General features: G+C 35.0%; 1 protein-coding gene across 1 annotated transcript in view; it reads right to left on the bottom strand.

Annotated features, from left to right (window-relative positions):
• The window catches only part of CHM (CHM Rab escort protein), a 177,047-nt gene that overhangs the window by 83,289 nt on the left and 75,269 nt on the right, over positions 1–18,489 (bottom strand). Inside the window, exons 6-8 of the mRNA XM_061178456.1 lie at positions 15,819–15,935; positions 15,179–15,299; positions 13,193–13,418 (exon numbers count right to left, since the gene is read on the bottom strand). Coding sequence (XP_061034439.1) covers positions 13,193–13,418; positions 15,179–15,299; positions 15,819–15,935 — 464 coding nt within the window. The remainder of the gene's footprint in view (positions 1–13,192; positions 13,419–15,178; positions 15,300–15,818; positions 15,936–18,489) is intronic.

An 18,489-nucleotide genomic window follows, 5' to 3' on the forward strand; every position in this document is an offset into this window, starting at 1 on the left:
ATGAATGTTAAACTGGTGAGATTGAAATTGGTGAAGTTTCGCCATATGGAAGTGGGGTGTTTTTTTGGCAAAACTTTTATTCTATTTCAATATATCAGGCAAGTGAGAACCTACTGCCTAATTTGGGGAGAGGGGAGAAGATGAGGCATGAACAGATAGAAAAATAAGGAGGAGGAATGGTTAAAAGCTACATTAATTATTTCAGCCCCAAGAGAGCTCTCTTTTACAAATTATTTCTCTAGTACCTGAAAGATAAAACAGTTTCTGTCCTGCAGTATTTAATTTCTTTCCATGGTAATTTCTAATTCCGTTTTCAAAATATTTGACTTATTAAGCACCTATTATGTGCCAGCCAAAGTTCTAAGCAGTTAACTATGTATGAGAAAAGTATACCAAATTCAATAGTAAAAAAAGAAAAATTATGGAGTACCCATTTACGTGCTAGGAACTACAGGAGACATAGAGGTGACAATTTTATACCGCAAATATATCTATCAACAGACTCAAATTATTAGGTAATTTAATTACATAATTAAATTCTAAATCTAGTTTGTATAAACTGGTCTACAATATATAAATTAATGTTTCAGTAATTAAAAACATTCATTCTAAATACCAAAACTGTGAAGTCATTCAATTTTTGTTATAATACCCTACATCAGTGTTGGACAATTTTCAACATACTTTCCCTAACATCATCACATTTAAGTCTCACAATAGCCCAGGTCAGGAGGTAGGATTAGATTTAATTACCCATAATACAGGTAAAACAATTGAGGCTCTGAGAAATTAAATGACATGTTCAAGTTCATGCAAATAATAACATGACAGAGCTAGAATCAGAACCCAATTCTAATACTGATACTTTTATAATACACGGAAAACTTTCTTTCTTGGAAATACGACAAGGTATTTTATAAAAAGATTCAGTTTTTGAGCACTCCTTACCAAAATAGAATATAAACTGATGAATAATTGGAAATGAACAGCTTTGTTACAACTATAGATGATCACATTAATTAGATCAACCTGGAACAAAACCAAATTAAACAAGGGAAGAGCAGAGAACGCCTGGAAACCCAGCTATCTAACATAGCTGGCAAGTAAAGCCTTAGATCTTTGTAATCTGGCTGCCCTAAAGTTTTTTTTTTTTTTTTACTCTTTGAATTGACTTGAAAATAAACACACTTCACATATTATTTCTATTACAGTTGCATAATAATATATTGGCTCCAAAGAGATGGGTTAAGAATTGTTTTGAATGATACTTAAGTTAGTCTATGCAATCACACAGTGTTACCTTTCAATTTAATCAAACTAAAATTTCAGCTCTAAACATGGACTTAATTCAAATATCATTGGACTTAATTCGAATATCACTCTTGCCCTATATATAGTCAGCCACCTTTCACTCTAATACAAGTTATTAGAATTATCTTAAGACCTGGAATAGCACACATAGACCTGGCGTAGTTACCTGAGGAGAAAATGATTGGGTGAGTTTAATCTAGTATCTGAATTAGCACTGAAAGGGGAAGGGGACTATTAGTAAAGTAGAACCTGAAACTGTATAATTTGTGTAGCCAATATAATTCTAATATATTCATAAAAGTCACAATAAATGCTCCAGCACCACACACTTAAGTGTAATGTAAGTTTTAATAAGAGGTTATTCCCAAATTAAAAGACTTTTCCTGTCAAAACCTGAGGAATAATGCAGGAAAGGACACAAAAGCATTCCATTGTTTTATTAATGACAACGCCCACTGATCTGTGAATAACCTGGAAAAAAATGAAGATTATTGAGTTACTTTACCTGTCTATCCATCCATCACCAGAGAACAGGTTTCAAAATGATGGATTATCTCACCACCCTGCAGTTTATCCCACACAATACTCTCTCCTCAAGGGAAAAACAAACAAGTGATCATACAAACATCATCACACTTACCCCCTATACTTTATGTATCATCTCGATGCCAATATCAACTATTAACTAGAGGGAAAACTGTCTTGAAAATCATATACAAAAGACTCAAAAAATGAGGTATGTCACTGTGTTTATTTTACCCTCTAGGATTTTACAGTTTATAAAAAGCCTATTCAAAAAATAGTCCTCAAACTATTGGGAGACAAGCTTTTGGTTAACCTATTCTAAAATGCTATTCTAATTTAATAAGGACAGTTCTCAATTGAAATAGTACATTCCAGTGGTTCCTAACCTTTTTGAGGGGTGATACACCCCTTGAGACACTGAGAGAAACTAGGAACCTCCTAAAAAATGCAGCTATGCACATTACACACAAAAAATTTGGCATGCGATTTCAGGGTATTTACCCCCAAACTCCTGAAACCCAGGTGGTTTACTCCAGGCATTGGAAGCCAGGTTATGGACCCCTGAATTTGAAGAACGCCTATTATTATACCGGCCTTCCACTGCTGTCTATTTTAAGCTGAGGTATGTGTTTTTAAGATGATGGCTATAAGTTGGCTTATGCTATAATTGAAGATGGCCGAATTAAAAAAAATTAAGAGGATTGTAATTACATGTACTCTTTAAATGTGTGGATTGAAAGAAAGGAAAAGAAAATATACCAAAATATTTAGTGTGGTTATTGTTAACAGGTGATGGGATTTAACTATAATAATCAATAGTAATACTTCTGTTCCTGTTTTCCAAAATTTCTGTACATGAAATTATATTTCTTTAAAAAATATATATTTATTTATTTATTTTGGCTGCACTGGGTCTTAGTTGTGGCACGTGGGATCTTTAGTTGCGGCACATGGGATCTTTAGTTGTGGCATGCATGCGGGATCTTTAGTTGTGGCATGCAGGCGGGATCTAGTTCCCCAACCAGGGATCGAACCCGGGCCCCTTGCATTGGGAGCGCAGAGTTTTAGCCACTGGACCACCAGGGAAGTCCCTATATTTCTTATATAATAAAGACATAATTTTATTAAGCATGATGACACCAACAATAGGAAAATGATTAAATAAATTATGGCACATAGGTCCATATATCAGAGAACTGTTCAGCCCTTAACATTTTAAGCATGCATATACATACATGTTCATACATAGATATCTGTATAAGCATGGGAAATATGGGAAGATATGCAACTAACTTAACAATGGTTAACTCTAGGGGTGGAATTCTAGGGTGGGAAATAGGGCTTGCATTTATTTATAAAAGTGTCTGTGTGCTTTATTATTTTTTTTCAGTATTTTCATTTTTTTCCTACCTACTAAGATTATATGTTACCCCAAAATTTGCTTTTTAATGTCTATTTAACATCTCCTGACAGGTATACTTTGCTAAATGACCTACATGAATTATTCCATTGATTCAAGTGCCAAGAGATTTTAAACTGTTCTGTTCCTTAAAGAATTTTTACATAGTTCCAGATTATAGGACCAAAAGTTGAGTAAGAAGATTGTAAGAAAGACCTGAAAGAACATTTTATTCTCCCTGCCTGTCAACATTTAACTAGAGAAGACTACACCAAATTAAATATATACTGAGTTGGACTAAACCAGTATTTCTCAAACAGGGATTATTTTGCCCCGGGGGACATTTGGCAATGTCTGGAGATATTTTTGTCTGTCACAAGTAGGTAGGTGAAGGTAGTGGCATCTAGTGGGTAGAGGCCAGAGATGCTGCTAAATAAACATCCTAAAATGCACAGGACAGCTCTTCCAACATCACAACAAAGAATTATACTGCCAAAAATGTCAACAATACTTCAATTGAGAAACTCTAGCCTAAATCAAGAGCCTCTAGAACAATTATGTATCTCACAGAAATGGACCATGTTCAATGACAAGGTGGGGTCAGACCACTGATGGTTCTTGGCATAGAGTGGAGCCCAATCTTCTTGCTCTTTTCTAGAAATGGATGGGTTAACAGAGCAGTCTGAGATTCCTATAACTTCCTAAGTGTCATCTGTGTGCTTTGATTAAATTAATTTCATGTCATATCTGTTTAGGCTCCTTCAAATCATTTCTGAGTACTGATGGCATTCATTCCTGCATTGCACATTCTGGAACCTGATGAAATATGTTTTCTTATTCTTTAATTGGTCCATGAGTGTGCATTTTATTTTCTTTCCTCAACTACAGTAAACACTATTGACACTGCCATCAAAGTCTGACTATGTCATATTCTTTTTCATATATATCCACTACACCTAGGAGAGTATAAAGCAGAGAACAGACGCTTAAAAAATAGCTGTTGAATTAAAATGGGAAGAAATGAAAATAATCAAACTTATAACAAATGACAGAGATGCTTCTTCACAAGTTTTCTGTCACTTTAACTAAATCTTTTCCTTCTTGTTGATTAGAATTGGGCCCAGAGAGCAATTTCCCTGGCTGCTTCCTCTTCAGCAGTGTTCCCTAAACAAGCAGCATCAACAACATCTGGAAACTTATTAGAATGCAAATTTCCAGGCCCCACTTCAGATCTACAAGTCAGAAACTCTGGGGATGGGACACAGTAATCTGTTAAATTCTGACGTAAGTGAAAGCTTGAGAAATACTGCTCTATGGGTCCTTTAACACCTAATTTTTGCAGCAATTCATAAATACCAACTATTCACTCATTTATCCATCAAATACTTAATGAATGACTAATAAATACCAGGTATTGCACTCAGGCAATTTTGTATAATTTCCTAACATCAGGGTTTTAAAAAAATTATTATTATGTTTTGTAGGCACAAGTCTATCCAGTTGATTACACTAGGGTCGGAAAACCTGCCACCTATTTTTGTAAATAAAGTTTTTTTGGAACACAGCCACGTCCATTCTTTTACATACTGTCTAAGACTGCAAATAGTTTCAACCAAAACCATATGGCTTGCAAAGCCTAAACTATTTACTATCTGACCCTTACAGAAAAAGTTTGTTGACCCACTGGATTAGAACACAAATCTAGCTCAGTCCCTAACTTGGTCTCATACTTGCCCTGGTAGCATTCTACAACAGCAGCAACAGCAGCAGTAATCATCATAATCATAGTAACAGTAAGAGTAATAACACCTAACACTTATGTAGTACTTACTAAGGCAAGCACTGTTTAAGCACTTTTTAGATATTAATTCACTTTAAGCCTCACAACCTATGAAGTAGATACTACTATTATTATCCCCATGGAAAAATTGAAGAAACTGGAACACAGAGAGGTTAAATAACTTGTGCAATGATACACAGCTAGTACATGGTGAAACCGGGATTTGACCCCATTGGTCTGGCTCTAAAATGTACACTCTGGTTCACTGCACTAAACTTACTTCTCCTCCTCCACACCACTAGAGCACAGATATCTGCTTGCATCTACCCAAAGAGGTGCCTGCAAATTACACTTCCAGTAGCAATATTTTCAAGTTTTCCCATCTCTCCCTGGTCTTTAGAGCCCAGAAGCACCTTTGCTATTCACTCTTTAGAACCTTTTCTTTTTATAAGCTCTTAAGGATGATTATCTGAGTAAAAAAATAATGCTTTCTTTTATAGAAAATTCCTAACAATGGTTCTCAACCCTTATTAGGTCATGGATGCCTGTGAAAATCTGATGAAACTACAAATATTTTTATAAAGATATACATATAACCTGTTATATATAAGTTCCAAGGACCTATGGACCCTAGATAAAGAACCTTTGGTATATTTCAATGCAGTTCCATTCAGCTGCACTGCTGCAAAACAATAGTGTGTAGAGATCCACTATGAAAATATTTCTTAACCATATGATTTATATACTTGATGTTCAATTAATTAATCCGTTTCTTTTTAATTCACTCTGGCAATTTTTTAACATTTAATTTCAAATATTTAAGGCTTGATTCAATAATCAAGCTTTACATAAACACACACACACATACATTTGGATTGGTCAAATCTACCAACAATTAGACATAGGGCCAGATTCTGCACCTAGGTGTATCGTGGAGTTCTACTTATGACACTGTGGGAGGAAACCAATGGGATTTGGAGCATAATACAGATCAATGCTAACTAGTCCCCAAAACGTATAAAACATAACTGCTACTGGGCTCATCTGCATTACTGTTTATCAAATGCATATATACAAGTTATAGGGGTGGGGGGGAGATCGATTTGCTCATGGTCTGTTTCTCCTTTTACTTTTATCAATTAGGTAAATTTGGGAAGTTGACATAATTTCTTTATTCATCTAAACTGGTATTTCCTATTGGGCATAGAATCAGAACATGTTTCTAGAACACGGTAAGAATGGCCCTTATTCTCTCCTGCCTTTTTTGCGGGGGTGGTGGGTGGTGGTGGGGGAATGACTATGCATTGACTGTGAGAAAAGAAATCATAGCAAATTACAAGTTGTTAAACCACAAATATTTAAAAATCCCCCCAAATAACAATATTTTTATTAACTATCTCCTCTTAATTTTTTCCAGAAAACATTGTTTAAAGAAACATTGTAGAAGAAGTGAGTTGTGTAGAATGCATACCAGGAAATCTGGTTTCTAGCCTCAGCCTCTCTTTACCTTAACTTTCCTCATTTGTAAAATTAGACAACCAGTCAAAACAATATAACAGCATTCTTCCAACTCTAAGTTTTTCTGTTATATAAACTAGCAGAATAGTAGGGAGATTTTTACAAGAAGAGAGATTAAGGAGAATGCTGTTGAGGGGGAAAAAATGTACCATTAAAGACTCTAGATCCATAATCTAGCCCACACTTGTTGGGGTGAAGGGGTAAGAACATTGGGGGCAGACAGTAAAAAGCCATCTCAATTTTGCTTTTTCTGACTTCACATGCAGTTGAAGCCATAAATAAACTCATAGAATTTTCCATCAGTATAATCTTTCATCAATTTTAAGGCTTCTCTTGGTTTTCAAATATGTTGATCCAGGTTAACAAACATCTCTTAGATTTCTGAAAATTCTCTGAATAAAAAAACTTGGTTATTACAGAACAAAATAAGCAGGTTACTTTGGTCTGAGAGATGTTTTATACTATGAGTTCTCCAAATGGAACAATACAACATTCAGTAAAGTGTATGTTTTGATCTTGGACTTTGGACTAAAGAAGTTATTTTTTTAAAGCAGAGGAAAAAAGACAAAATATAAAATACCTTACACTTTATATTAAAAAACAAATTCCATGGTTATGACAAAATCATAGTAGCATCTATGTGGCCCATTTGGGGCATCATTCTTTCTGCCATTACTGATTGAATGTATCAAATGGGAGATTCCCTTTCCTGTTGTTCCATGCTATTCCTATAATCTTGAGCAAGTTACTTATACGTTTTGGACTTTTGGTGTTCTTTCATTCTCTTTTTTAAAAAGCTCTAAGTTAATCAATGTGTGTTCCACAATTTCCTGAGGTAGATCACGCATCTATTCAATTTTCCATATACAATACTCAGGAAAACGATATTTGAATGCGAATACCTGGTACAAAATATTCGGTGGTGATTTTACACACACACACACACACACACACACACACACAATTTATATTACATGTTAAAAGTAAAACATACTCATTCTGTATGTTTTAACAATCCCACTACATTAAAGGAAAAAAAGGAAATAAAATGTAGGCTGAAATCTGAAGAATGGAAGGCTGAATTACCTAGTAAACTATTAGTTAAAGTCTCTCTCTTTACAAAAAACAAGTAACAATCTCCAGGCAGTCTAAGTCTATTTATAAAAAAAAAAAAAATGTAGAGTTTGTTTGCTCCCACAGGTACTGCTCCATTTCATAGGTTATGAAAACATGACACAGTATATGAAACCCATTCTGAACTAGAAAGTAGTTCTAAAGGCTACCATGTTACCAACCACACAGATAACAGAAACAAATTAGTTGGTTAGGGCTTAAAAAGGACTTCTGTTTGGAAGATATAGTGTGAGAGTTTAAAAATCTATATACTGCATACATATCCTGCCCAGTGTGCCAGAAAAAATATTAACCAACTAATATACAGTAGGGGAAATTCTATGGCTTGCTAGACTAGAAAAATATATAGGTTTCAATGACTTTCTTCCACTATGGTCCAATTTATGTATCTTGACATATCAATGGGTAGTAGGTAGTACAATAAATAAGCTTCATTTTCTTTGCTGAAAAAAACCCCTACCTATTTAAATTGATAAAAACCTCAAAGGGTGTTCATTCATGAAAGTTATCTCCAGTAGTTAAAATGTTATACTGTTTATGCAGAATTCATTTAGAATGCAAGGATATGACTTACAAAAGTCTTTGAATCCTTCACATAAATATGCATGCATGCCATTTATAACAGTAGCCTTGATGAGAACACACTGTAACTGGCTGTGAGAAATGCTTAAGAGGGTTATATTAAAACAGAATATAAAACGGTGGTTAGAAATCACAGAACAGGTGATACCTAATTCTGATAACCTGGTGATAAAAAGTGTAGACTATGATGTATAGATGGTGGTAATGTTAGTACTTTAGGATATAAACAGAACAATATTTATATGAAATTATAAAGCATTATGCAGGGAATCAAATATAAAATTAAAAGTTAATATCCCTAGGCCAAGTAAATGCATTTTATTATAATTTATAAACACACAGATTCATATATATAATATGTAGGAAGAACTCAGAGTTGCCTTAATTACCAAAGAACCACCCAAAAGTTTAATATACTACTTCAAACATAAGTCTTTTGTTGTTGTCTTTAATATCTATCTATCTACACATATACATATACATTTAATTATATCATTCCCTGAAATTTCAATTCACTTCAAATTGGAGAGAGCGAGATATAATTTTTATAACAAACATTAAATATGAACCACACACAAAATTCTGAGATAGGCTTGCAGAGGATAAAAAGATATAGAAGGCTGATAAAACCTCAGCCTTAAGAAGGTTACAATCATCTTTGGCGAAAAATATTTCCTTTGTCTAGAATTCAACACATAAGGGTATCATTCAAATTTTTTATCAGTACAGGACAAACAAATGAAACTTTTGAATGTTGTTTCCCTTAAAAACAACAAATAAACAAACATTAAATATATATTTACAAATATATAAATTAGGAAAGGAAATAAACGGATTTTGTGAAAAAATAAGAATGAGGTTAAATATTCCATTTTCATAAAGTGCTGGTAAGGAAGCCAGTGAGCTTCTGCTCACTCCCCAGTGACCTGTTCATTCTGTCCCTATTCCTTACCCTAAAGTTCTGTAGGAGTAAGTGGCAAGTGGGAACATGAGAGAAAGTAGTGTAGCTCCCTATGAATTGGGCAAAGCCACAGGAAGAGGAAAAGAATGATTAAGAAACCCATAGAACTCCCCTATTAGTTTCAATTGATAGGAGGACCTCTGGTCCTGGGGGACATGACACTGCCCATTCATCCCTACTTTGACAATAGGTGGAGGAGGAAGAACTTGTCTGGAATTACACAGACCTATCTTTCAGAATTAAGTTACTTTCAAATTTATAACATTCTTACCACCATTCCTAAAATCACATATTGGACTAGATACTGTGAAGGGACCTCCTATTACTAACAAAAGACTATTTCTTACATTAAACATAATTTTTATTGCACTGCTGAGAGTGAAGGAAATAAGAGAAATGTCCATAGGAAATCCACAACCCCAAACACACATATGCACAGTACAAACCCTGAGCTGAACTCAAAGCTTTGAGCAACAAACACTGAAAAAAAAAAAAAAAAAGTCGTGTTGCCTGTATCAGTGTGGGAGCTGTATCTGGGGTTCCTTTATTAAGCAAGGACCCCCTGAAGGGAGTTAGAATGGTCCCAAGTCTTAGTGCCTTCTGGCTGAAGGAAAACACAAATAATTCTTGAAGGAAAGCATTCTTAATTTGGGCCCCCAGATTTCTACAGATTAAAATCAATCAAATACAAACTCTCAGTCAAAAATAAGCATGGCACAAGGAAATAAATCATTAACATAAATCAACAGAAACAACACATGGCAGAATATAAAATATCTGTATATGAAAGAAATGACCAAGCAAAAGAGACTATCAAACAATGACAAGGAAGATTTGGGGGGAAAAAGCAGAACTTCTAAAAATGAAAGATAAAAATATTGGAGTAAAAAAAAAGGGTTAAATTGCAGATTAGTTACAGGTGAAGAGAATTAATAAACTGGAAAACAGACCTTTACTAGGTACCCAGAATGTAGCAGGAAACACAAGGAAATAGAAAATATGAAAGAGAGATTAAAAAACATGGAAGAGAGAATGCTAAATTCTAAAACATACCTATTTGTGGTTCCAAAAAGGTGAAAATAAGAGACAATGGATGAAAACAACATTTGCAAGATACTGACTGATAATTTTCTAAAATAATAAATGACAATTCACAGATAGAGGAACTTGCAATGTAGTTGTTTGAACCATATGGAATTATAGGTCAAAATGTTTTAATATTGTTTATTTCATATGGTTTGACCTACACCAAGCTAGATAAATACAAAGAAACTAATACCTAAATTCACTGTAGTGAAAATGCAGAACACTGTAGACAAAATATCTTAAAAACAGCCTGAGAAAAAAGAGATATCACTTATAAAGAAATGACAATTAGGCTGACATCAAACATCTCAATAACAAAAATGGAACCCAAACGACAGTGGAATAAAATTTTAATGTACTGAGAGAAAAGAACTGCCAACGTAGAAATGTTTACCTAACAAATATTCACTCAAGAAAAAAAGGTAAAAAAAAAAAGTTATTTTCATATGCACACAAACTAGAAAGCATTAACTGCCCAGAGCATAAACTAGAGGAACTTTTAAAATTATATACTTCAGAAGGAAGGAACAGACTCCTGTTAACTGCACTTACACTACTTGGTAAAAGATAGAAATTGTCAGATGGAATTAAAAATTCGTAATAATTTGCTATTTAGAGCTCTAAATATAGTTGAAAAATAAAGGGATGGAGAAAGATATAACAGGCAAATATTAAAAAGTTGGAGTAGCTCTTTGATATTAGACAAACTAGACTTTAAGAAAAAAATGTATTACTAGGGATGGAGAAAGTCAGCAGACTATGCAAAACATTAAATTCATCAGGAAGATTAAACAATTATAAATTTATATGATCTTTTTTTTAAATTAATTAATTAATTTATTTTTGGCTGCGTTGGATCTTCGTTGCTGCACGCGGGCTTTCTCTAGTTGTGGCGAGCAGGGGCTACTCTTCATTGCAGTGTGCGGGCTTCTTATTGCGGTGGCTTCTCATTGAGGAGCCACGGGCTCTAGAGCGCAGGCTCAGTATTTGTGGCGCACGGGCTTAGTTGCTCCGCGGCACGTGGGATCTTCCCGGACCAGGGCTCAAACCCGTGTCCCCTGCATTGGCAGGCAGATTCTTAACCACTGAGCCACGATGGAAGTCCTATATGATCTTAATAAATTGTCTCAAAATAAATATAAGGTAAAAATTGATAGAATTCTAGGGAGAAACTGACAAATCAAAAATCATAATGGGAGATTTCAAAACACGTCACTCTATTATTGACAGATCAAAGAAAAAACACTTCAATAAAAATACAGTTTGAAAATGACAACTCGAAGCTTGACCTATCAGACTTCAAGAGCAATAATTAGAGAACCCTGTACCCAACTAGATAAACACATTCTTCTTGAGCACACGTGGAAAAATTATAAAAACTGATGACATACTAAGTCATAAAGTTCAAAGAACTTTAGTTTAGTACCATAAAAACATATTTTCTAGATACAGTAGAATTAAATGAGATGGTAAGAGCAGAAGAATCAACCAGATTAGCTATTTTAAAATACATAACTCATGGGTCAATGAAGAAATCACAATGGAAATTAAGATAATTAGGATTAAAAGATAATGAAAATAATATATAATAATTGTGTAAGATTCAAAACAATAGTTAGAACTTTACCATATTAATGCTTATATTAGAAAATTAAAAAGGTGACTATTTAACTCATTAGGTTTCAACCTAAGAATTTGCAAGGGCAGGGGAGGGGAGGGATGAGTTGAACAAAACCCAAAGAAAGCAAAATAAAGGATAATAAAGACCAGAAATTAATGAACTAGGACACAGAGAATCAAAAAACCCAAAAGTTGATTCTTTCAAAACATAATAAAGAGATTGAGAAACTTGTCCAAGGTTACATGGCTAATAAATAGAGGAGCCAGGATTTAAATCTAGGCAGTCTGTTTCCATAGTCCAGGTTCTTAACTACTATGCTCTACTACCCCCAAAAGTGCTAAGTATAAAAGAAAAGATTGCTATATTTGACTACATTAATCTTAATGACCTCCATGCATCATAAATACCATAAGGCAAGATACATGCAACACATTTAACTGAGAAAAGATCAGTATTCAGAATATATAAAAACACCTACAAATCAATAAGAAAAAGACAACAACCCAACAGACAAATGGGTAAAAGACATGAACAAGCATTTCCCAAAAGAGAAAACATGAATAGCCAATAATCATATGAGAAGATGCTCAACCTCGTTAGTAATCCAGGAAATGTAAAGTAAAAATACAACGTGATGATACTTTATGTGAATTAGACTGACAAAAATTAAAAAGTCTGATAACACCAAATGTTGGCAAAGATGTAGAGCTATGAGAATTCTTATATACTGCTGGGGGAGGTAAACTGGTACAACTCTCTGGAGAAACAACTGGGCACTATCTTGTATGAACCTTCATATATCCCATGACTCAGTAATTCCACTCCTAGATATGTATACTAGAGAAAATCTTGAACTTGTATACTCTGAAACATACACAGGATGTTAATAACAACAAAAAACTGGAAAAACCCTGTGTCCATCAACAGAAAAATGGAATAATAACTTGTGGTATATTCAAAATAGAATACTATGTAGCAATGAAAATAAGTTTAACTATAACCACACACAACAAGGATGATGCTTTGAAACATAATACTGAGTGGAAAATGGAATTTACAGTATGATTCTATTTTATAAAGTTCAAAAACAGGCCAGACTGATTATATCATTTAGGTAAGCAGGTAGGCAGGCAAACAGATTATAAAAGAGTAGAACAACAAAGTATATGTTTGCATATACTAAATCTTGACTAAATCTCATGTTTGTCTTTTTATTTTTCATCTGTTATTCAAGTATCAGTTTAAAAGAGATAAGAAAACCAATGCCTGTCTTACCTGCAGAAACACTGAGGGAGTTCTCCTTGGCCATATAAAGGAAACAAAAATGGAGTGTTGCCATAACGCCCAAGACAGTGAAGAAAGTTTTTGGTAGCTCTGAGACCATCTATAGTACTGCTGGCTGTCTCTGATGTCATTGCAATTGAATGTAGGACAAAATATTGGAGGTTGGGGGTCAATTTCTGAGTTTTTAAATATTCAGAAAATGTAATTTCCTCATAGGCTATGAAAAGAAAGATGAAAATTTATCAATTAAAATCAAAACCAAACTTCCATTTAAAACCATTGCACAAAAATGAGATCAGGTCTGTTTAAAACACTTGGCAAAGGACACAGGTGGTAATATTATTACATTTTAGACAGAGACCATTGATTGTGGGGGGACAAAAAAAAAACTAGAAACAATCTCACTATCCTAATTGGACTGATGATACAATTTTTAAGCTTTAAATGATGATTCTTTGTTTAGTATTTTATGGATTTAAAAAATTAGAAAAGTATTAAATAATTCATTAATCATCACAACAGGTTTCCACAGTTGGCAATAATCTTACTTTATTATCATTAAAACTGCAGAATAATACCAATAGTTATACTTTGAAATATTAAATCCGACAAATGGCAATTTTTTTGGTGAAAACGATAGAGTACTACTTGATTTTTTTGAATTGCTATTTCTTCCTAAAACTACGAACAATGAACTATGACTAAAAAGTAATGAAAATAATTTCTGTATGGCTAGTGGAATCAGTCTTACGGCCTTATAATCACACCTCAAAACATAAGGATCCCCTAAATACTATTTCTTTAAGCCAAGAACAGAAAAAATGTAATTGGACTGTTAGTGGTAGACAAAAACTTTATAGAAATAATATAAACAAAAATTATAAACATTTCCTAAGAGAATATAAGTTTATACTACTGTGGAGAACAATCTGGCAGTATCTAATGGACTTGAAGCTTTAAGAACAAGCGCTAGACTTTTAATATTCCAATATAAAAAAAAAACTGCTGTATTTCTCATTGTAACTTTATAAGTGAATTGTCAGTATATTCCTATTTTGGATAACTCTTCCAGCTCAATGCACTTTAAGTGTAAAGCTCTGATATTAAAGTGGTGTATTCAACTTTCAACAAACTCTGAAGTAACTGGTCCCAGATCACACAGTGATATGGGTCAAAGCCAAGATTAGAAACCATCCATGTCTTCGCCTAATCCAGGGGTTTCCTACCCCCATACTATCTAGCTTGTTTTTAATCAATCAAAATAAATAATTCAACATTCCAAGCAAAAGTGATCCTGGAAAAATGAAAAAACATACAGATTTTTTAATGACTGATAAAAAAATTAATGGATGGGGGTGCGGGAGAGTAACATATACGCACTGCTATATGTAAAATAGATAAACAACAAGGACCTACTGTATAGCACAGGCAAATATATTCAATATCTTTCAATAAACTATAACAGAAAAGAATATGAAAAAGAATATATATATATAATATAAATATAACTGAATCACTTTGCTGTACTCCTGAAACTAACATAACATTGTAAATTAACTATACTTCAATTTAAAAAAATGATTAAAAAATTAATGGATAATGAAAAGGGAGTATCATCTATGAAGAACCAGTTGACAGCATTGTTTAATTAACAAGAATATAAATGAACACCCAGCACAGTATTGCTGTCATGATGAAAATGTTCTACAGCTGCACTGTAGCCATAGTAGCCACTAGCCACGTGTGGCCACTGAGCACTTGAAGTGTGGCTAGTGAGACTGAGGAACAAATTTTAAATTTTATTTTAATTAATTTAAATTTAAATATCTACATTTTGCTAGAGGCTAACCTATTGGACAGTGCAAAGTAAAAATATTTTAAAAGCATAGCGAGTGGCTCACTAAATCAGAGCAAGCATATTAAAATAATAAGAAATCTCAAATAATGTAAGAAAACAAATTTAATGAAAAACAATACCTTTATATTCATCAGGATGTTCCTCATACTCCATACAAAATGTGAGAAACTTCATTAGCATTCGCTTTTCTACCATAGTAAGTTGTTTGCTATTAAAGACATCTGCTCTGGAGCAAGGAACCTGAAAAACATGATTTTAAAAGTTAAGAAACTGCTTCCTAGTGATACAAGTATTCCAAATGACATTTTCTTTCCCTTTAAGTATAACAAGATTATTATTTCCTTTCTAATCAGGCTGTTTCATGTTACTTTCCATCAGTTCTTACGGCATCTCTGTTGACTTCAGAGCTAATTAACTTGTGAGCTCTCTTACTTAATCCTGCCAAGTTGCTCTTTATGCCATTAAAAGGCCACCAGCATGTCACCCTTAACTGGGAACAAATGACAGCTCAAATCTAGCAACGCTGTCTGAAATTAACACTTTCTCAACACCAACATCAAGCTGCAGAATAAATCATGAGAAAATTAACATTACACATTTTAATTGGCAATCTCTTACTATTTACAGTTGTTAATCACCATGCAGGATTGGATTATGCTGCTTTACCAGGAAAATAACAATCTTATTTGCTTATCCTTCCCAAATAAAACACAGTAACTCAAAATCATACCCAGTTACAATACTTGCTCAGCACAGTACCTGTTCCACTCTTCCTTCTCGAAATGCAAGAATCCTGGTAATATTTTTGAACTCTGCATATCGACTAACATTAGATTTGATTAGAAGATCAATTAGCAATCCTCGAGAATACAACAGCTGTACAAAGAAAATATTTTAGAGAATGAAATAAAAGGTGAAATAGTAGAAAACCTGATAAACACTAAATAAAGATAATTTTGTTATATTTTAAATTATTTGTAAAAAGCATTATACCTATTAATATTATAACAAATAACACAATTTATTATAGGTTCACCACTGATTATCTGAAATTCAAAATTCAAAAAATTCTGGAATCCAAAGGTTTCTCATAACTGACCCAAACTGATACAAGGCTCTTCCATCCACTTGTCCCAGTTAATGTGAATATTCATACATCTCACTGCAGAAATATTAATATGTTTAATTATAGAGTGACTCTTCAGACCCTGCTAAGAATGTTACATCATATATAAAATATCAGCCAGCATATATACTGTATTACTTTCTAAAATATATTTTTTTAAATTCTAATAACAACACACCAGGCCCCAAGGGTTTTGGATAAAAGACTATAGCTGTACATAAGGCCAGGTGGTTATTAAGAAGAAACCAGCCTGCTGGACCTCCTCATAAACTAAAAAAGAAAAAGACTAGCTACGCATGTCCACCCAAAGAGTCAAATTATACGGTCTCTGTAATCCTAGCAGTCTAGATTTATATGATATGTCGTTCTCAAGAAGTGAGGATGATGGTTATTGCTAGCATGCATGTGAGACTGATTTAATCTTTCAATATATCTCATAACCAACTTCAGAGAGACAAAAACAATTTCAACAGTATTGTCTAGCATGTTTTGAATTTAACCAAATGGATAAATGCAACAGATTTCACTACTTCCTAAACTGAGATACCTTTAATTATCTATAACTCGATAAATATTAAAAATGTAAATATTACATCTGAAATAAGGGGGAAAAAGAAAAAAAACAGCTTAACTACAAAAAAAAAGGAAATTTAAATACTCAATCAAAACCATTAGTTTGGGGGAGGGACCTTCAAGATGGCAGAGGAGTAAGATGTGGAGATCACCTTCCTCCCCACAAATACATCAGAAATACATCTACATGTGGAACAGCTCCTACAGAACACCTCTGAACGCTGGCAGAAGACCTCAGATCTCCCAAAAGGCAAGAAACTCCCCACGTACCTGGGTAGGGCAAAAGAAAAAAGAAAAAACAGACACAAAAGAATAGGGATGGGACCTGCACCTCTGGGAGGAAGCTGTGAAGGAGGAAAAGCTTCCACACACTAGGAAGCCCCTTCACTGGTGGAGATGGGGAGTGGGCGGGGGGGAAGCTTCAGAGCCACGGAGGAGAGCGCAGCAACAGGGGTGCAGAGGGCAAAGCGGAGAGATTCCCGCACAGAGGATCGGTGCCGACCAGCACTCACCAGCCTGAGAGGCTTTTCTGCACACCTGCCAGGGCGGCTGGTGAGTGGGAGCTGAGACTCGGGCTCAGGGAGAGGACTGGGGTTGGCTGCATGAACACAGCCTGAAGGGGGCTAGCGCGCCACAGCTAGCCGGGAGGGAGTTCGGGAAAAACTCTGGACCTGCCTAAGAGGCAAGAGACCATTGTTTCGGGGAGCGCGAGGAGAGGGGATTCCTTCCCTGACTGCCCACAGAAAGCAGAGCACCGCTTAAATGAGCTCCAGAGATGGGCATGAGCTGCGGCTACCAGCTCAGACACAAGAGATGAGCACGAAATGCTAACACTACTGCTGCAGCCACTAAGAATCCTGTGTGCAAGCACAGGTCACTATCCACATGCCACCATCCCCCCCACCCCAGCAAGCCTGTGCAGCCCACCACTGCCAGGGTCCTGTGATCCAGGGACAACCTCCCCGGGAGAACACACGGCACGCCTCAGGCTGTTGCAACCTCACTCTGGCCTCTGCTGCAGCAGGCTCATCCTGCATTCCAATTATAACTACCTTACCCCTCCCTCCCTCCTGCATGAGTGAGCCAGAGGCCCCTAATCAGCCAATGCTTTAACCCTGTCCTGTCTGGGTGGGAACAGAAGCCTGAGGGCAAACTACAGGAAGAGGTGAGGCCAAAACCAAAGGTGAACCACAGGAGCTGTACAAACAAAGAAGAGAAAGAGAATTTTCTCCTTGCAGACTCAGGAGCAGCAGATTAAATCCCCACAATCAACTTGAGGTACCCTGCATCTGTGGAATACCTGAATAGACAAGGAATCAACCCAAATCTGAGGCGGTGGACTTTGGGAGAACTGCAGACTTGGGATTTGCTGTCTGCAATTGACTTGTTTCTGATTTTTATGTTTACCTTAGTATAGGTTTTAGTGCTTGTTATCATTCGTGGATCTGTTTATTGGTTTGGTTGCTCTCTTCTTTTTTCTTATTACTTTAAATATTTTTTTAAATTTTAATAATTCTTTTATTTTAATAATTTTATTTTATTATTTTTTTTCTTTCTTTTTTTCTCTCTTTTCTACTGAGCTGTGTGGCTGACAGGGTCTTGGTGCTCTGGCCTGGTGTCAGGTCTGAGCCTCTGAGGTGGGAGAGTCAAGTTCAGGACACTGGACTACCAGAAACCTCTAGGCTCCACGTAATATCAATCTGCGAGAGCTCTCCCAGAGATCTCCATCTC

The sequence above is a fragment of the Eubalaena glacialis genome, chromosome X (genome assembly GCF_028564815.1).
Source record: "Eubalaena glacialis isolate mEubGla1 chromosome X, mEubGla1.1.hap2.+ XY, whole genome shotgun sequence".
Classification (NCBI taxonomy): domain Eukaryota; kingdom Metazoa; phylum Chordata; class Mammalia; order Artiodactyla; family Balaenidae; genus Eubalaena; species Eubalaena glacialis.